General features: G+C 44.7%; 1 protein-coding gene and 1 long non-coding RNA gene across 5 annotated transcripts; one reads left to right on the forward strand and one right to left on the reverse strand.

Annotated features, from left to right (window-relative positions):
- Positions 1–201: 201 nt before the first annotated feature.
- On the forward strand, positions 202–11,521 carry glo1 (glyoxalase 1). 3 transcript variants are annotated; one of them, XM_067985218.1, is made up of 7 exons: positions 202–541; positions 2,911–3,061; positions 4,351–4,433; positions 5,817–5,957; positions 8,635–8,702; positions 9,574–9,663; positions 10,317–11,521. In XM_067985218.1, the coding sequence occupies exons 2-7, from the start codon at positions 2,999–3,001 to the stop codon at positions 10,406–10,408; spliced, it is 537 nt and encodes a 178-aa protein (XP_067841319.1). In that variant the 5' UTR covers positions 202–541; positions 2,911–2,998; the 3' UTR covers positions 10,409–11,521. The 3 variants fall into 3 exon arrangements, with proteins under 3 accessions (XP_067841319.1, XP_067841317.1, XP_067841320.1); XM_067985219.1 differs by having other exon boundaries at positions 204–541; positions 2,911–3,035; XM_067985216.1 differs by lacking the exon at positions 2,911–3,061.
- LOC137322122 (uncharacterized) lies at positions 3,067–20,433 on the reverse strand. 2 transcript variants are annotated; one of them, XR_010962965.1, is made up of 4 exons: positions 19,905–20,433; positions 13,033–13,286; positions 11,494–11,604; positions 3,067–3,237 (listed from the first exon to the last, which is right to left on the reverse strand). It is a non-coding gene; the product is annotated as an uncharacterized lncRNA (long non-coding RNA). The 2 variants fall into 2 exon arrangements; XR_010962964.1 differs by having other exon boundaries at positions 19,722–20,433.
- Between the last annotated feature and the right edge of the window lie 45 nt (positions 20,434–20,478).

Genomic DNA, 20,478 nt, shown 5'->3' on the forward strand with positions numbered 1-20,478 from the left:
CAGCAGCGACCTGCAGTGCTTGTGATTGGTCATGTTGAGCGAGGGCGGGCCCACTTACCATTGGTTGTACGCAATTAATCCCCGCCTCCTTTTGACGCGCGCTGTACTTATTGGACATCCTGTGTGAGGGGCGAATTCCGCCTGTTGTGATTGGGCGAGCTGGTCGGGGGCGGGGCCAATGGTCAGGGATCTGGATGTGAGGTGCCGCTCCGCCTCAGTCCGTGTCCGGCCCGCCCGCTCGCCGCTCCGCCTCAGTCCGTGTCCGGCCCGCCCGCCCGCTCGCCGCTCCGCCTCAGTCCGTGTCCGGCCCGCCCGCTCGCCGCTCCGCCTCAGTCCGTGTCCGGCCCGCCCGCTCGCCGCTCCGCCTCAGTCCGTGTCCGGCCCGCCCGCTCGCCGCTCCGCCTCAGTCCGTGTCCGGCCCGCCCGCTCGCCGCTCCGCCTCAGCTCTCTCTTCACACCCACTACAATGTCTCAGGAGCCAAGCGGACTCACCGACGAGCAGGCTCACAGCGCTTGTTCCGACCCAGACGCTGAAACTAAGGTGAGGAGGAGGCGGCGGGGGCGGCGGGGGCGGGAGACGAGCTGCCACGGGTGGGCGGGGCTCGGGTTAAAGCCCGTCCCGGGCGGATCCATTGGGCAGCTCAAGGCCGCACGGTAGTTTGACCACCTGACTGGTTGATTGACAAGAATGGTGGGGGATTGGGGCAGTGCTGGGCGGTTGAGATTAATGTAATCTGGTCTGGTTTGGTGTCTGATATATTAATTTTAAGGTCATTGGTGTGGTACTAAGTGTTGCTGACCAGGAAGGTCCTGTAACCCATTCCCAGTCCCTACTGTCAGCTGGGGGCTAGTGGTAGGGGAGCCACGGATAGAAAACACACCCAGGGTTCCCAGTCTTGAGGGCTATCAGTTACTGACCGCCTGCTGGGAAGTGCATGTGAGGACAGGGTCAGGCTGAACTGTGCTACCCTTGCAGTTGAATGGTATGCTGATAGAGATAGAATGAGTAATTATAGGCCAATCAGTCTAACCTCGGTGATGGGCACATTATTGACATCAATTCTGAGGGACTGTTTAAATCATCATTTAGAAAGGCATAGGTTAATCAAGGACAGTCAGCATAGATTTGTTAAGGGATGGTCTAACTTGATTGAATTTTTGAGGAGGGTTGATGAGGGTAGTGCATTTGATATAGTGTATGTGGATTTTAGCAAAACTTTTGACAAGGTTCTATGTGGCAGACTGGTCAAAAAAGGAAAAGTCCATGGAATCCAAGGAAAATTGGCTCAGTGGCAGGAAGCATAGGGTAATGATTGGGTGTTTTTGCAGCTGTTTCTAGTGGGGTTTTGCAGGGCTCAGTACTAGGTCCTTTTGCTTTTTGTGGTATATATTCATGATTTGGACTTGAATGTTGGGGGGCTTGATCAAGAAGTTTGCAGATGATACAAAAATTGGCCATGTGGTTGATAGTGAGGAGGAAAGCTGTAGACTGCAGGAGGGTATCAATGGACTGGTCAGGTGGGCAGAAAAGTGGCAAATGGAATTCAATCCAGAAAAGTGTGAGGTAATGCATTTGGGAAGGGCGAACAAGGCAAGAGAATGCACAATAAATGGGAGGATACTGAGAAGTGTAGAGGAGGTGAGGAACCTTGGAGTGCATGTCCACAGATCCCTGAAGGTAGTAGGACAAGTGGTTAAAAAGGCATATGGGATACTTTCCTTTATTAGCCAAGGCATAGAATATAAGAGCAGGGTGGTTATGCTAGAACTGTATAAAACATTGGTTAAGCCACAGCTTGAGTACTATGTATGGTTCTGGTCACCACATTACAGGAAAGCTGTGATTGTACTAAAGAGGGTACAGAGGAGATTTGAGGATGTTGCCAGGGCTGGAGATTTTTTAGCTATGAGAAAAGATTGGATAGGCTGGGGTTGTTTTCTTAGGAACAAAGGAGGCTGAGGGGAGATTTAATTGAAGTATACAAAATTAAGGGCCCTAGATAGTGGATAGGGAGGACCTATTTCCCTTAGAGGGGTCAGTGACCAGGGGGCATAGATTTAAAATATTGGTAGCAGGATTAAAGGGGAGCTGAGGAGAAATGTTCTCATCTGGAGGTTGGTGGGGGTTTGGAATTCACTGCCTGAAAGGGTGGTAGAGGCAGGAACCCTCACTCATTTTAAAAAGTATTTGGATGTGCACTTGAAGTGCTGTAACCTACAGGGCTACAGACCAAGTGCTGGAAAGTGGGATTAAGTTGGATAGCTCTTTTTCGGCTGGCATAGACACAAGGTGGGGGCGAACGCCCTCCTTCTGTGCCGTAACTTTCTATGATAGTCGGTCTCCAGGTTTAATAAATAGTTCTGATCTCCCCTACAAGTGGAAACATCTTCTATGTCTACCCTATCAAACCCTTTCATTATCTTAAAGACCTGTGTCAGGTCACCCCTCAGCCTTCTTTTCTAGAGAAAAGAGCCCCAGCCTATTCAATCTTTCCTGCGAGGTGTAATCTGTCACTTCTGGTATCATCCTAGTCAATCTTTTTTACACTTTCTCCAGTGCCTTTATATCCCTTTTTATGATATGGAGACTAGAACTGTTCACATTACTCCAAGTTTAACATAACATAACTTCCCTGCTTTTTAATTCTATTGCTCTAGAAATGAACCCCAGTGCTTGGTTTGCTTTTTTTATGGCCTTATTAACCTGCATCACTACTTTGTGATTTGTGTCTCTGTACCCCCAGATCCCTCTGCTGCTCTACCCCATTTAGACTTTTATTTCCCAAGGAGTATGTGGCCTTTTTTTTTCTACCAAAATGTACCACCTCTCTCTTATCCATACTGAAATTCATTTGCCAATTACACACCCATTCTGCAAGTTTATTAATGTTTTCCTGTATTTTGTCACAGGTTCATGCATGAAGGAATGGCCACTTAATGATGGAAAAAGCACTTCTTTTGGAAAAAGAAAAAAATAAGTGTATTGGGAAGGGGACTAATGATGTGGATGAAGGAATCTAGAGTTGTATATCCAGGTTTGCAAATGACACTGATAGACACAGTAAGTTGTGTAGATGGGAGCAGGAAGTTTATAAAGGGCACAGACAGATTAAGTGAGTGGGCAAAATTGGCAGATGGGGTTCAATGTGGGGGAGTATGAGGTCATCCTATGTTCCATCCACTTTAGATCCAAGAAAGACCAATCAGAATATTTTCTTAATGGCAAGAGACCAGGAGCTGTGGAGGAGCAAAGGGATTTAGGTGTCCATGTACACAAATCACTAAAGCCTAGCGCACAGGAACATGAAATAATCAAAAAGGCTAATGGAATGTTGGCCCTTATCTTGAGTGGGTTGGAATACAAAGGGGAGGAAGTTATGCTTCAGTTTAATAGAGCCTTGGTCAGACCCCATCTGGAGTACTGAGTTCACTTCTGGGCACTGCAGCTCAGGAAGGATATATTGGCATTGGAAGGGGTACTGTGCAGTTTCACCAGAATGATACTGGGGTTAAGGGTTAAAATGAGCACAGGTTGTATTCCCTTCAGTTTAGACTGTTGAGGGATGAACTGACTGAGGTGTTTAAAATTATAAAAGGATTCGATAGGTTAAATACAGAGCAACTATTTCCTCTGGTGGGGCACAATCTTGAAATTAGTTAGGCCATTTAGAACTGAAATGAGGAAGCACAAAGGGTAGTGGAAATATGGAACACTCTCCCCAAAAGGCTATGAATGCTGGGGGTCAATTGAAAGACTAAGATTTTTATTTGGTAAGGGTATCAAGGGATATGGAGCAAAAGTGGTAAATGGAGCTGAGGTACAGACCAGCCATGATCTAATGGAACAGGCTCGAGGGGCTGAATGTCCTACTCTTGTTACTTAGATTCTTAATTGTACGGGTTCCTACCTTCTAGAGAGGAGGGAAGAAAAACATAAATTATACCTAACTTTTTTTTCCCCCATAATGTTATAAAACATAAGGAATAGGAGTAGGCCATACAACCCCTCGAGCCTGCACCGCCATTCAATAAGATCATGGCTGATCTTCGACCTCAACTCCACTTTCCTGCCCTATCCCCATATCCCTTGATTCCCTTAGTGTCCAAAAATCTATCGATCTCAGTCTTGAATATATTCAATGACTGAGCATCCACAGCCCTCTAGGATAGAGAATTCCAAAGATTCACAACCCTCTGTGAAGAAATTTTTCCTCATCTCAGTCCTAAATGGCCCACCCCTTATCTTGCGACTGACCCCTAGTTCCAGCCAGGGGTTGTGTGTTTTATAAATAAAATTCTTAATCCGCGCAAACTTATTTTCCAACGTTCTCGCCTGTCTTCACCTTTCAGGATTTTGTGATGCAACAGACTATGTTAAGAGTGAAAGATCCGAAAAAATCTCTGGATTTTTACACCAGAATCATCGGAATGACGTAAGAAACTTGTATATAAAAAGAAATGATTAAATAAAAAGGGAAAAGCAAGTGAGCGTTGGGTTGTAGTGCTAAGAATGGGAGCAGATGGTATGGAAGAGCCCACAGACTAAAAATAAAATGGTACGAACAGACACCATTCTGTAAACGTCGGAAAGTCAGGTTATTTTAAGGTGCAAGCCTTCATTAATCGAGTTCTGCAATGAAAGCTCACCTTGCTTTCTCTTTCAGGTGTTGACTAAACTGATGTATATTTCCAGCATTTTCTGGTTTTTGTCTTGCTAAATCAGATGGATTCTGGAAGCACTGCATTATCCCTGGATTCTTTTGGTTTAACGATGTCCTATTTTAATCCATGCTGCTCTTAAAATAAACAGAGCTCCATGGAGCACTATTTGAGTCGATGAAGCACTGTTAAAGTCCGTGGAGCTTGCATTCTGCCTCGGTGTCTAAAGCAGTTCAAGATACCTGTAAGTGCATGTCAGAAATGCACGTACTTGCTTAATACTGCAGATTAATTTTTCCTAACTCACCAGCTTGGTACAGTTTGGGTTGCAATTTCATCTTGTTCAGTGTTTTTCCACCACCCCCAGCCGTGATCTGATTATTTTGTCCCTCCACATATCCCTGGCTGCATCTAGGCCCTCTACCTTCACCCTTTGTCCTTGCAAAATCTGCCCCCATGAATTCCCTGACAATCACTCATTCTAACTCCCCTTTTCTGCTGCCTTGCTCAACAGTTCCCTTGTTTCTCATGGTCTCCCACCAAGTCTCTCTCTTCTCCCCCACCAGTATCACACAAGCCCCCATATCCTATCTAGAACATATTAAGTCCAAGGCACCTGTTGCCCAGTCCTTGCCATTTTTCACTGGCTTCCTGTGTTCCCAATGTATTGATTTCAAAATCAGTTTACAAACCCCCCCCCTCCCCCATTGCCTTGCCCCATATTACTTCTGTAACCTCCTCTAACCTTACAAGTCACACTCTACTCTTATCCAGCCTGCTGTGTGTCCCTCCTTCAGTGGAAGAGACTGCAGCCTGCACTCTGGAACCCTTCTTAAACCCCTCCGTGTCACCCCATCTCCCTACCTTCAGAAACCTCCCCAAAACTATCATCTTCGGCCACGTCTTATGTCACCTCCCCATATGCTTCTAATCCCACTTAGTGTTACCTCTCTTCTTTCCCCCCCCCCCCCTCCCCCAAACCATCCCACTTCTGAAGCCCTTTCAGATTCTTTGCCATGTAAAAGGCACCATATAATTGCAAGCTGTTGCATATTTATAAAGGCCTTTGGGTCCTGGACAGTATTGTAAATAAATCAGCAGCTGTCAGTGATCTGGTCTATTCCTCTTTCCTATGGCTGTTTTCCACCTGTTCACAGGCTGCTGCAGAAATTCGACTTTCCCTCTATGAAATTCACACTCTACTTTTTGGGCTATGAGGACAAAAAGGAAATCCCAGTCGATAAGTGTGAGCACACAGCCTGGACCTTCTCCAGGAGAGCCACTATCGAGCTGACACAGTGAGTATGTCGTTGAGTCTGGGCGAAGGAGTTCAGCTGAGACAGATTTAGTTTTCCTCTCTGCTTGCCCTGAATGCTGAATATTGCTGGGTTTGATTCCAGCATCACCCAAGTGATCATGATTACCTATGTAATAAGTGATTACACTGTAAACAGTAATTCATTGCCTGTGATGGTGCTCTGTTAATGCAAGATCTTTCCTTTCTTCATGTGTGTTTTCAATGAAGAAGTTATTTAAAGTTAAATTCAGTAATGTTTATGCACATTCTATGGTTGTACCATGTTACATGTATATTACATGGTGCACACTGACAGTCAGGGTTATCTAGAATCCAGTGCTACTAGCTTTAGGTTTTGAGGGTGTTCCATGGTGGGTCAGGGGCCTCACAGCACAAGGTGAGGTCAGGGTTTGGGTAATGTGCTACCTGTTGGGATGGATAGTGGGAGGCTCAGGTACTGAGAATGAAGCAGTCTGTGCCCAAATGCAGCAAGACCTGGACAACATCCAGGCTTGGGCTGGTAAGTGGCAATTAACATTTGTGCCAGGCAATGACCATCTCCAACAAGAGAGAATCTAACCACCTCCCCTTGACATTCAATGGAATTACCATCGCTGAATCCCCCACCATCAACATCCTGGGGGTCACCATTGACCAGAAACTTAACTGGACCAGCCATATAAATGCTGTGGCTACAAGAGCAGGTCAGAGGCTGGGTATTCTGCAGCGAGTGACTCACCTCCTGACTCCCCAAAGCCTTTCCACCACCTGCAAGGCACAAGTCAGGAGTATGATGGAATACTGTCCACTTGCTTGGATGAGTGCAGCTCCAACAACACTCAGAAGCTTGACACCATCCAGCACAAAGCAGCCCACTTGATCGGCACCCCATTCACCACCCTAAACATTCACTCCCTTCACCACTGGTGCACCATGGCTGCAGTGTGTACCATCTACAGGATGCACTGCAGCAACTCGCCAAGGCTTCAACAGCACCTCCAAATCTGCGACCTCTACCACCTAGAAAGTCAAGGGCAGCAGGCACATGGGAACAACACAACCTGCACGTTCCCCTCCAAGTCAAACATCATCCCGACTTGAAAATATATTGCCGCTCTTTCATCGTCGCTGGGTCAAAATCCTGGAACTCCCTTCCTAACAGCACTGTGGGAGAACCTTCACCACATGGACTGCAGCGGTTCAAGAAGGCAGCTCACCACCACCTTCTCGAGGGCAATTAGGGATGGGCAATAAATACTGTTCTTGCCAGCGACGCCCACATCCCATGAACAAATTTTAAGTGTCCTGGATCAACTGATGGTCTCTTTGGGAGCTGTGAGGAGGGTGGATCTTCAGATAGTGAGCCCACACCTGACTCTGGGAGTTGAGGAAACAGCTTCCATCCTCATCAGACGAGCAAAATTCCCACAGTTGTTTTGATCATATTGGCTGCATTGCACACCTCCCATGTGAAGGAATGTAAGAAAGAACTGGGGTGACCTTACAAGTTGAAGGGGACCTTCTAATGGGAACAGGATGAATATGCAGATCACTGCACCCCATGCTCCTACAATTTGGGATTACTACCCACTCTCCCCACACCCTCTGATCCTCCAGCACAGTATTAGTGCTCCTTCCCCACACCTACTCCAGATAACTGCTCCCCTCCCCAACACCCTCCGCTTGGTTATTGCTCAAGTCCCGCAGCCTCCAACCCACTGTTACTGCTTGTCCCTCGCTCCTTCTGCTCCTTTAACTCAGGGAAGGTGACTTAAGTACTTTGCTGACCTGTAGGCACATCCAGTAGTGCATCCTATCTCACTCTGAACCAGCTGGGTCCCTGTATTCGGCCCATGTGCAGACTGGCTGCAGCAGCTTGGTTACTGTACACATGCAAATGACTAGTTCCATGGCACCACCTAGAGTGAGTCAAGATGTGTGTGCATGCGATTGCATCGGATTATTGCTTCGTACCCCACTCCATCACTTTGTGCGGTCCTTCATCAATATTGGGAATTCCTGACCTAAGACTACTGTGGGTGAACCATCACAAGGACTGCAGTGGTTCACGTCAATGTCTGTCAAGTGCATCCACAAGTGATACATCTTACATTTTATAGTTCCTGTAAGGTGATAAACTGTCCTAAGGCCCTTCACACTGGAGCAAACAGATGTTGGGTGTTAGAGGAATTTAGGGTTTGAGAGCTGAATTCCCTCTCAATCTCCTCTCCTTCTTTAAGACTTTCCTTAAAACCTACCTCTCTGACCAAGCTTTTGGTCACCACTCTTATATCTACTTCTTTGGCTCAACATTTTTTTGATTACAGCTGTGAAGTGCCTTGGGACATTTTTCTAAGTTACAGGTGCTTATATATATACTTGTTGTATGAAAATTTGGTTTTGAGGCTTTTAAAAGCAGGGAGAGAAGTAGCAAAGCCAAGAGGTTAAGGGAAGAAGTTCCAGAGAATAGGGTCCAGATGGTTGAAAATTCTGCAACCAGTGGAGGAGCAAAAGGGGAGGGAAGTGGTTGCCATGGCTGGAGCAGGGGGCTGGTGAAGGTCGCACAGCTGGGTGGGGTTAGGCCATGAGGGATTTGAATGGTATAGTGATGTGCTGTATATATGCAGAAAGCAGTGCTTTGGACTGGAATCCTCAATGTCCATGTTTGTGTTTTACAGTAACTGGGGCACTGAGAATGATGAAAACCAGTCCTATCATAATGGGAACTCAGATCCTAGAGGGTTTGGTAAGTTTGTCTGATCATTTTGGTTCAATTGTTTTTGAAAATTGAGGTTTCACTTGGCAGAGTGGTAACTGTGCCATACAGATGAGGACAATACCAGCTTCAATTCCTGCTGTGGTGAGGTGGTAATTCTCAGCTGGACCAACAGTGTGGATCCTACAATTGATCTCAATACCCCAGACTAGGAAAGCAGTGAGGGGTCTGTTTTCTTTGGGTGGGGGGCAGGGGGAAGGAAATTGGCTAGGATCCTTTTGCCTGATTCCTATTCAATGGCTCCTGCTGTGTGTGTGTGGATGTCTTGTTCAGGTTTGACTGTGCTCTCTGCCAAGGTTACCAAGTGGGAAGCCTGTTTTATTTATTTTCCCCTCCACCTATTTCTTTTTCATAGGCAAAGGATGCTAAGGAGAATTCTGTGCCACTACGGCTGAGATTGATTAATTCAGCACAGACTGAGACCACCTTAACAAATAAATGGCACTAAGCTTTCAACAGTCTGGGACATAGAGCTGAAGGAACCCTATGGAATACAAGACTATATATTTCACTTTTGTATATGTACATCTCTCAGTTCTCCCCTTCCTGCCAATTTATATGTATGATGATCTTCAGTGTTTAATATCACACTGGTCCCAGTTCACAGGACAGATGACTTGCTCCTGGGTTTATGCTTAAGTTGCTCTGAGCCAGCTGCTAGGAGGTGGCTGGGACTGGTTTCTGAGAAGCACACTGGATACTGTCCCATAGCTGAGGTCTGTAACTTGGAGAAGGTAGATTGTCCCTACCAAGTACTGTGCTGTTCTTGTGGAAGTGGATGTTCAAGCAGTCTAATGGTCAGTGTCTTGAATTTTCACCTGGATCTAATACTCACCTGCAGGTCACCTGGGCATTGCTGTCCCTGATGTTTACGCTGCCTGCAAACGATTTGAGGAGCTGGGAGTAAAGTTTGTGAAGAAGCCAGATGATGGTGAGTAACCTTCAACTGAGACTTTTCCATTGCAAACTCATTTATGATCAACTGATTTTTGTTTCCAACCATTCCTGTTTGAGAGCTATACTCACAACTTTTTCACTGTGTAGATTGTTGTTGAAACCACAATTTCAGTTTATTGCCAAAAAAATAACTTCTTCTCAGTGGGGTTTTTAGCTTTTGAAGTGGTTGGAAGACTTGATTTGTTGCCATCACACTGAATTTAAGGGGTATTAACACCTGGTTGAAGGCTGCAATGTGCGGCACGATGCAGTGACTGGACACGAGTCTCCTGAATTTCCCCCCCGTGGCCTGTTCGCTCCCTGCTCTGTGCTGTTAGCTGGTATCTCAGTTGGAGAGCAAGAAATGGCCTCAGCACCACTGGGTAAAACCCGCAGCGCCCTGCTCCTGACCACTATCCAGTGAACCCTGCTGAAAAGTGTGCGTTTGGAGTGAGGATGGGATCTGGCTCGGCTGCTATGCACATTGCGATTGAATAACCTGGTGAAATGCCATGTTCTTGATGCATGAATAATGCCTAGTGGAGTGAGTTGCAGGTTGGGTGACTGAGACTTGAACAAGGATGCATTCAGGGAGGAGGGGGGGAAAGCTGTGAGAAAAAAATAATAATGCTTAATCTCTTGTTTCAGGTAAAATGAAGGGGCTCGCTTTCATTCAGGACCCAGATGGTTACTGGATAGAGATTTTCAGCCCCAACCAAATGCTCACCATCATCCTTTAGGTGAGAAGTGTGGGGTGTGAAGCTCAGCAGCTTGTTGCGCACTTGTGTACAGAGCATTCAACACCCGACTGTGCGAGTTGTACTGATGAAAGATACCTCAATACCTGCAGTCAGACATTACAGTATTGTTTTGCTCTGAAAATAACTAGAATTGTACTGCAGTGGAATTTAGGCATTTAATATATATTTTGTAGACTGGGAATTTTTCTAAGTTTGGACATTTCTGGGCAGTGACTGCCAACTTTCTGGTAAACCAGAAAGTCATATTAATAATCCGAAATGAAAGTTGCTGCGGGAATATTCCACAGGTGTGAAGTCATGGATCTGCAAGAACTGACCGTGTGAAACCTTGACTAATCAAAGTACAAAATGCTGAGTATATTGTGATACCTCAGTAATTCCTAATGTCAGCACAAACCCTCTCTTACAACCTTGAGTGAGGGGTAGAGAAGTTACAATCTCTTAAATTCTGTTGCAGAACACAAAACATTGAGGGCTGAACCCACATTTCTACTCCCTTTTTAAAGGTACTTTTAAATTGCAGCACCTACTGTAATACTTGGCTAAAAGGGATGGAGAAATTTTCCCTCCATCCATCTGTCTCTAATGCAGTTGTTCAATTCAACTTCTTGGCAAGTAATCTTCAAAGGACTTGTGTTGAGCTCAGCTGATCATAGTTTGGTGAAAGCTGACTTGACTGTTGTCAATGTTAGTGTTAGGTGCACATCTGGGATCCACCACTGTTTAAAATTGAAAGTTGCTTCCCCTCCCCAGCCAAAAATGAAATAATGTGTTCTATTAAAATGGGCAAATCCAATCCTGATACACTCACTATGTGGCAGGTTATAATCTTACCCCACTGTCCAGGGAGCTGGGCAAAAGATTCCCAGTCTGCCTGCTTATAAAATGCTGTTGATATTGTTGGTACTTACATTGTCTTAATCAGAAACCCTCTCTTTGCGCTTTGATGCGCAGCACTTTCAGCTACACTTCTCGATCAGTCCTACATGCAAATTTGTACATCAACTGATTCTTAATTTCTATGAACTGGCATCCTGGATAATTGTTTTCATGTAGAGCCTTACCTGTAATAAATGTTTATTTTCTTCAATATCCTAGGAGTATGCTTTTTCCCCTTTTTTTTAATATACTGACTAGAAGCTTCTGGGCTTGAAGTCTCTTGGAGCTGTTAGTACCTGAAAACAGACATTTTTGGAACAATAAAAGAATGTCAAGCCCACCTCTTCTCCATATTCCTCAGTCCTCCACTCTCCAGAAACATCCCTAGTTGCCTGTCGTACCCATTTATGCTGTTTGCTTCAATGCCCTTTTCTGATGTAAACGTCTATAGTTCTAACACAGAAGGTGGTCATTCAGCCCATTGTGTCTGTGCTTGATCTGCTGGAGCAATCCAAAACTAACCAGCCTGCCCTGCCCTCTCCTTCAGCCCTGCACCTTCCTCTGCTTCAAATATTTAAACTATTTTCCCTTAAGAGCCAATGGTCTCTGCCTCAAGCCTTCCATGTTCCAGAAACCCTGTGTAAAGAAATGACTTCGACCTTTCTCCTCACACTCTGATAATTTTAAAATACTGACCCCATCACTTTACAAAGGATGTTGTTGGTGAGTTATACAATGTGTTTTAACCATCACTGTATGTGGCGCAGAGTTGTTACTGCCCTTAACTTCTATACATGGGGTCATTCTAGGCTGCCACCGGGGTCATCAGTAACATTAGCCAATTGGCTGTGCATAGATCTATAAAGCAGCTCACAGATGCATTGTTTACCACAGCAAGCTAGCTCATCCACTTATGGACAACCATGAGCATAACAAGGCACTGCAATTTTACCAAGTGGCAGGATTCCCCAGGGGCTTAGTCACAGATTGCATTCATGCTCCCTTGATCAATCCCACCACATGTGTCAACAGGAACAGAGTCCACTCTCAATGTCCAGCTTATTTCTGACCCAGAGCAATGCATCACACAACTGAATGCTCACTTCCTGGCAGCTCCCATGCTACCATCAGTTTATGGCAGTCCATCATTCCAGCACTCTTTCACCCAGCAAAAGCATAGTTGATGATACTTGTGTGCTTTTCCAGGACACCAGCTGAGCACTACCGTAACTGGGTCCATCCAGCCACCCAATGCATTAAATTTAAAATGAGTCACCACTGGAATGCCAAAGGCATACTACTTGTTCTTCGTTCAGTTTGAAAGTGCTCTGTAATCTAGGTTTTACAGAGTCTCTAGGAGGTGTGCTGTGTTCCACACAACTTTGCCTTCGAAAAAGATGCCTCATTATGAAGGCCCTAAGGGCTGGGGAGGAAACAGTGGCTAGTGGCAGCCTGAAAAGAATGCAGAAGATATGGCTGCGACATATTTGTGCCTATTTGATTAGGGGGACCTCTTCATTGCCACATCTGCCCAGTGAATTATCCTGTCTATGTTTTCCCACTTCCCATTACAGACACTTTGTGTGCATTAAATCACAAGGCTCCCATTCCTGCCATCTCATCAAAGCCACTTCCAAACCTTGCCAAAAACAATGTCTGCACACACATCATCTTTAGTGCTACCATAATTTTAATTATAATCCATCGTGAGTGTATATACCTACCTCTTAACACTGTGCTTCCCCTTGGTGGTGATGTGTGATTTTTGAAATCTTAATCCTAACCTGGTGCTTCTCTTCAGTGTTGCCGCAGTGGCAGCAGTGTGTGAGGTTGCTCAATGTGAACTTTTTGAGTCTGAGGTGGTCCTGATCTCACGGCAGCTAAGTCCTGAGAGGGTCCTGCTGGAAGCTGCATCTCTACTGCGGAATAGGCAGCTTGGCCCAGCGTCCTTTCTGCCACGTGCAGACATCTGAAGAGGCTGGTGGTAGGGTATGTATGTCGTGAGAAATAACAGCATTAACACTCCTGGACCTGCAGAGATCAGCCTTAATGGTACAAAGAAAATTCACTCCCCTTATTTTAAACAGCTTAATCAGAACACCCCTTATTAATAATGGCAATAAACAACGACAGAGAAATATTTCCCACGGCATTTCAGAGGAGAAAGGGGGCAGAGGCTGAAGATGAGAGGATTTTAATTTAATGCATTGGGTGAAGAGGAGCCAATATAGATCAGCAAGAATGGGGTCGATGAGGGGGGTCAGGATAGTTTATGGGTTGCTTGAGTTTTGGACGAGTTGTATTTTTATGGAGAGTGGAGAATGAGAGGCCAGCAAGGAGAGGATTATAGAAATGAAGTTTAGAGCGTGGTTCAGAGTGGGGCTGACGTGGGCAATACTGCAGAGCTGGAAGTAATGATTTTAGTGCCATTCAGAATGTGGTGTTTAAAGCTCAGCTCAGTTTTTCATTTTGTCTGGCTCAGCCTGAGCAAGTGGTTGGGAAAGGGAATGGACTTTATTCTGGGGACCGAAAATGATTTCTGGTGTTTGGGATGGACTTAGCCATGACCTGTTGTCTAATAGTGGTCATGGGGTTAAGAGAAGTGGTGAGAGGTAGCATCCATATGGAAGCTGGTCCAGTACCTACAGATGATATTCAGTGGCAGTATGTAGATAAGGAAGAGGAGGGTGCTAAACATAGACCTTTGGGGGATTCTCGAGGTGACTCTACCATTGCTGGAGATGGACTGACTGTATTCAGACAGGTAGGAATAGAATCATGTGAGTGCAGGAGAAGCAATGAAGAGGATGGCATGATTTGACTGTTTAAACACTGTCAATCAAGGACTGATAAAATATCAGTCAAAGTTAAAGAGGATATCATTCATGACTTTGAGCAGGGTAGAAACCAGACAGAAGGGATTTGAACTGTTTTGGGAGAGATGGACACAAATCTGGAAAGCAATGACATATTTAAAGAAAAGAAAGGGAGTTAAGAGATGGGGCTGTAGTTGGAGAGGATGGATTAATCGAGGCTGAGTTTTTGAGGGGGGGTGTTGACAATTTTGAAAGGACATGCCTAAACAAATGGGGCTATTTACAATCTTGGCTAGCATAGCGGTCAGGAGGGGTAGTCGAGTAGTCAGAAGTTGAAAGGAGGCGGGGAAAGGATTGAGAGAGTAGGCATTTGGTCTTATCGAAGAGATAAGCTTAGAGAGGGAGGGGTAAATGGGTGAAACTGCAGTGATGGAGGATTGAAGGTAAGTGGGGAAGAGACTACATTGAGGATGGGAGTAAGGGGAAGTAGCAGCAAAGGAAGCAGCACAGTGGTTTCAAGCTTGGAAATGAAAACGCCGATGAGAACTTCGCACTTAGCACTGGAGGTGAGGTGGGTGAAAAAGTTTGAGGAAAGAGAGAAAGATTTATATAACACATTTCACAATCAGGATGTCCCAAAGCACTTCACAGATAATTAAGTTGCTTTTGAAGTTTAGTCACAGTTGTTTTGTAGGCAAATTGTAAGAGCTTCTACAAGTATGTAAAAAGGAAGAGAATAGCAAAAGTAAATGTTGGTCCCTTAGAGGCTGCGACAGGAGAAATTATAATGGGGAATCAGGAAATGGCAAATGCTTAAACAAATATTTTGTATCTGTCTTCACAGTAGAAGACACAAAAAGCATACCAAAAATAGTGGGGAACCATGGGTCTAATGAGAGTGAGGAACTTAAATCAATCAATTAGTATTACTAGAGAAAAAGTACTGGACAAACTAATGGGACTAAAAGCTGACAAATCCCCTGGACCTGATGGCCTACATCCTAGGGTTCTAAAAGAGGTGGCTGCAGTGATAGTGGATGCATTGGTTATGATCTTTCAAAATTCCCTAGATTCTGGAACGGTCCCAGCGGATTGGAAGGTAGCAAATGTAACCCCGCTATTCAAGAGAGGGAGAGAAAAAGCGGAACTACAGGCCAGTTAGCCTGACATTGGTCGTTGGGAAAATGCTGGAATCCATTATTAAGTAAGTGGTAACAGGGCACTTAGAAAATCATAATATGATTAGGCAGAGTCAACATGGTTTTATGAAAGTGGGAAATCATGTTTGACAAATTTATTAGAGCTTTTTGAGGATGTAACTATCAAGGTAGATAGAGGCAAACCAGTGGATGTAGTATATTTGGATTTTCAAAAGGCATTCAATAAAGTGCCACATAAAAGGTTGTTACACAAGGTAAGGGCTCATGGGGTTGGGGGTAATATATTAGCATGGATAGAGGATTAGTTAACATATGAATTAAGAGCAGGAGTAGGCCATTCAGACCCTTGAGCCTGATCTGCCATTTGATAAGATCATGGCTGATCTGATTGTGACCTCAACCCTACTTTCCCATCTACCTACTATAACCTTTGACTCCCTTGTGAATCAGGAATCTATCTAACTCAGCCTTAAAATATTCAATGACCCTGCCTCCACCGCTCTCTGGGGAAGGGAGTTCCACAGACTCACGACCCTCAGAGAAAAAAATTCTCATCTCCGTCTTAAATGAGAGACCCCTTATTTTTAAACTGTGTCCCCTAGTTCTAGTCTCTCCCACAAGTGGAAACATCCTCTCAGCATCTACCCCTTCAAGTCCCCTCAGGATCTTTTATGTTTGAATAAGTTCACCTCTCATTCTTCTAAACTCCAGTGTATACAGGCCCAACTTGTCCAACCTTTCCTCATAAGGTAACCCCACATCCCAGGAATCAGTTGAGTGAACCTTTTCTGAACCACCTCTGAAGCAATCATGTCCCTTCTTAAACAAGGAGACCAAAACTGCACACAGTATTCTAGATGCGGCCTCACCAATTCCCTGTACAACTGTAGCAAAACATTTCTACTTTTATATTCCATTCCCCTTGCAATAAATGACATTCCAATTGCCTTCCTAATCGCTTGCTGTACCTGCATACTAACTTTTTGTGATTCATGTACTAGGACACCCAGATCCCTCTGTACCTCAGAATTCTGTTAAAGGACAGAAAACAAAGTAGGGATAAATGGGTCATTCTCAGGTTGGCAGGCTGTAACTAGTGGGGTGCCGCAAGGATTGGTGCTTGGGCCTCAGCTATTTACTACCTATATCAGTGACTTAGATGAAGGGACCAAGTGTAATGTATCCAAGTTTGCCGAGGATACAAAGCTAGGTGGGAAAGTAAGCTGTGGGGAGGACACAAAGCGTCTGCAAAGGGATATAGATAGATCAAATGAGTGGGCAAGAAGGTGGCAGATGGAGTATAATGTGGGGAAATGTGAGGTTATTCACTTTGGTAGGAAGAATAGAAAAAGAGAATATTTTTTAAATGGTGAGAAATTATTAACTGGTGTTCAGAGAGAAGTGAATGTCCTCGTACAAGAAACACAAAAAGTTAGTATGCAGGTACAGCAGACAATTAGGAAAGCAAATGACATGTTGGCCTTTATTGCAAGGGGGTGGGAGTATAAGAGTAAGGAAGTCTTACAACAGTTGTATAGGGCTTCAGTGAGACCTTACCTGGAGTACTGTGTACAGTTTTGGTCTCCTTATCTAAGGGAGGATATACTTGCCTTGTAAGCAGTACAACAAAGGTTCACTAGATTAATTCCTGGGATGAGAGAGTTCTCCTATGAGGAGAGGTTGAGTAGAATGGGCCTATGCTCTCAGGAGTTTAGAAGAATGAGAGGTGATCTCATTGAAACATATAAGATTCTGAGATTGTTTCCCCTAGCTGGAGAGTCTAGAACTAGAGAGCATAGTCACAGGATAAAGGGTTGGCCATTCAAGACTGAGATGAGGAGGAATTTCTTCAAGCAGAGGGTTGTGAATCTTTGGAATTCTCTACCCCAGAGAGCTGTGGATGCTGAGTGATTGAATATACTCAAGGCTGAGATGGATAGATTTTTGGACTCTAGGGGAATCTAGGGATCAGGTGGGAAAGTGGAGTTGAGGTCAAAGATCAGCCATGATCTGATTGAATGGCGGAGCAGACTTGATGGGCTGTATGGCCTACTCCTGCTCCTATTTCTTATGATCTCCCGGCTTGATGGTGATGGAAGAGTGAGGGATACGCCGGGCCATGAGGTTATATATTGTGGTGGAATACAATTCTGCTGTTGATGGCCCACAGCGTCTCGTGGATATCCAGTTTGGGCTGTTAGATCTGTTCTTGATCTATCTCACGGTGGTAGTGCCACAAACACAATGGAAAGTGTCCTCGGTGCGAAGACGGGACTTGGCGTTCACAAGGACTATACAGTGGTCACTCCTACCAACACTGTCATGGGCTGACGCATCTGTGATAGGCAGATTGGTGAGGACGAGGTCAAGTGGGTTTTAACCTCGTGTTGGTTCTCCCTATCTGCCGCAAGCTGTCTGGTAGCTGTGTCCTTCAGGATTTAGTCAGCTCGGTCAGTGCTGGTACTACCGAGCCACTCTTGGTGATGGACATCCAGAGTACTCTGAGTATTCAACATGGAGGAGTACTGATCTATTATCTGAGGGAGGGCGGTAGGTGGTAATCAGCAGGAAGTTTCCTTGCCCACGTTTGAGTTGAAGCCATGAGACTTCATGGGGTCCGGAGTCAATGTTGAGGACTCCCAAAGCCACTCCTCCCGACTGTATACCACTGTGCCCTCTCCTCAGAGGGTCTGTCCTACCCGTGAGACATGATATGCCCAGGGATAGTGATGGAGGAGTTTGGGACATTGGCTGATGGGTATGATACTGTGAGTATGACTATGTCATGCTAGTCTGTGGGACAGTTCTCCCATCTTTTACACCAGTCCTCAGAAAGTAGTAAGGAAAACTTTGCAGGGTCAACTGGGCTGGGTGAGCCTTGGTCATGTCCTGATTCGATGTCTAGGTCGCAGCCAAGTGGTCCATCTGGTTTTATTCTGGTTATTCATTGTAGCGGTTTGATACTTGCTAGACCATTTCAGAAGGCAGTTAAAAGTCAACCACATTGCTGTTGGATTGGAGTCATATATAGACCAGACTATGTAAGGTCAGCAGGTTTCCTTCCCTAAAGGACATTAGTGAACCAGTTAGGTTTTTATGACAATCTGACAGCTTCATGGTCACTTGACCAAACTTTAAAAAAACATGGGATCCTAAGTTGTAAAAATAGTGGTACATACTTAAAAGCAAAGTGGAAATACCAAACATATACAAACCACTAATTAGGCTGCAGTTTAGCAGAATTTTAGAAGAGCTGAGACCAAGAATGGCAGGATTTAATTTTGAAGAGAGATAAGAGAAACTGGGGTTCTTTTCACTAAAAAAGAGAATGTTAAGAAAATATTTGATTGAAATGTTCAAATTTATGTAGGGTTTCAATAAGTTAAATATAGGGGAAAACTATTTCCACTAGTTGGTAACTCAAGGGCATATATGAAAAAAATGACCAAAACAGAGGGATATTTGTGTGGAAGGTTATTGAAGGTCCCTGAGACTGTTCCCTAAGTACAAATACTTCCTTCCATTGAAATGAACCACATAGCATAGTGGCACATGTAAGCCAGACCAGGTAGTGGTAGTGGGTTCCTTCCCCTGAAGGGCATTAGTGCTTTTTTTAAACAAACCTGCAGTTTTCATGGTCACTTTCTGGTGCAATCTCACAAATTACCAGATTTTGTTGACTTCATTTCAGAATGTGCCATGGTGGGATTTGAGCTCATGATCTGTAGATTCCTAATCTATAATCACACTTCGAGATGCTAATTCTTGGGATATGAGCTGTGTGTTATAGTTGTTGGGAGTAGGGGATGAATTAGTTGGATATGTTACTCTGGGAGAGCAGAGGAAATCAAGGGTAGAACAAAGGGAGGCAGTGGGCAAGAGGCTCAGGGCTGGCAACAGGAGAAAAGGGAGGAGGACTGGATGGAGGGCACATGTTGTTAAGAGGGTAAAAGGGGTAAAGGGATTCAGGCAAGATGAGGTGGGAGGTGGTAGAGAAAATAAAAACATGGCTGGGGGGAGGTTGATAGAAGGGAGCTCAGATCTCGGCAGCAGCCACATGGGGCACAAGTGCCAACTCAGAAAAACTTTTAATTATGAGGAACATAACCAAAGTTTTATCCAGGCTTTTATCATAACAGAGTCCCTTCACACAGGCATCATATTGGTGAATTGTTGCTTTAAAAAAATCATATTAACCAGTTTATTTCCAATAATGACATTTACTATTACATTTCAGCTTTCTGTAGAGGGTATTTAACTTTCGGTAATTGTTGTTTTGACTTCCACCAAGCCCCGATTATTTTTCCCAAGCTGTGGTACCCAGATATATTAAAAATTCTTACGTTTGCATGTAGTCCGTCAATTTTTTAAATATAAATTCCTACATCCACATTAACCATTAATCCCAAAAAAAAGAAAATGCTGAAAATACTCAACAAATCAGGCAGCATCTGTGGAGAGAGGTGTAACGTTTCAGGTCGATGACCCTTCATCAGAATTCTTAACCCCACTTCACCTGAAGTCGACGTCTCCCCACTTGCAACATTCACAGACCAACTAGTATTCCAAATGAGGTCTGATTAACTGTTCCAGTTGTGTACTTGCTCTTATATTCTTTACCTTTTCTGAAGAAGCCCTGTCTTTTCATCACGCGTCACCTTCCAGCTAGTTTTTCATGACATAGATACAAGAACCCCTACATCCCTTCCTTTATCGACTCAACTGGCTGACGCTATTTTAATTCTGTGTTATCCTACCTATTTAAAACTTTACGTTAAAAAGGCTTAAATAAAAAAACTATTTTTGTCATTAAATATATTCATGTGAAATTAAGGAACACAAATCGGCCTCCTTCACGTTACCAGGTCTCCGGTCAGGCGCCATTGGCAAGATGGCGGCAGAATGGAATTCGTCTTCGGTGAAGACTTCTGTTACTGTATTAACAGATCTATCTATATATAGAAGGGAAACTAAATGTAAAAAAACACTTCAAGGCGCGGATGAGAATGAATTAGAGACTGATGAAAGGGTTGTGACCCCATAACAGGAGTGCGCTCCGCACCTAAGATGGCTGCCAGCACAAAACCGCGCGGCTTCCTTCTACGGACAATGGACACGTGGTTCGGGCTGGATTCCCCCCCCCCCCTTCGCATCACGTGCATAGCGGAACCAATTCCCCGGCTGCGACAGCCGG

This window comes from Heptranchias perlo, chromosome 5 (assembly GCF_035084215.1).
Source record: "Heptranchias perlo isolate sHepPer1 chromosome 5, sHepPer1.hap1, whole genome shotgun sequence".
NCBI classification, from domain to species: Eukaryota; Metazoa; Chordata; class Chondrichthyes; order Hexanchiformes; family Hexanchidae; genus Heptranchias; species Heptranchias perlo.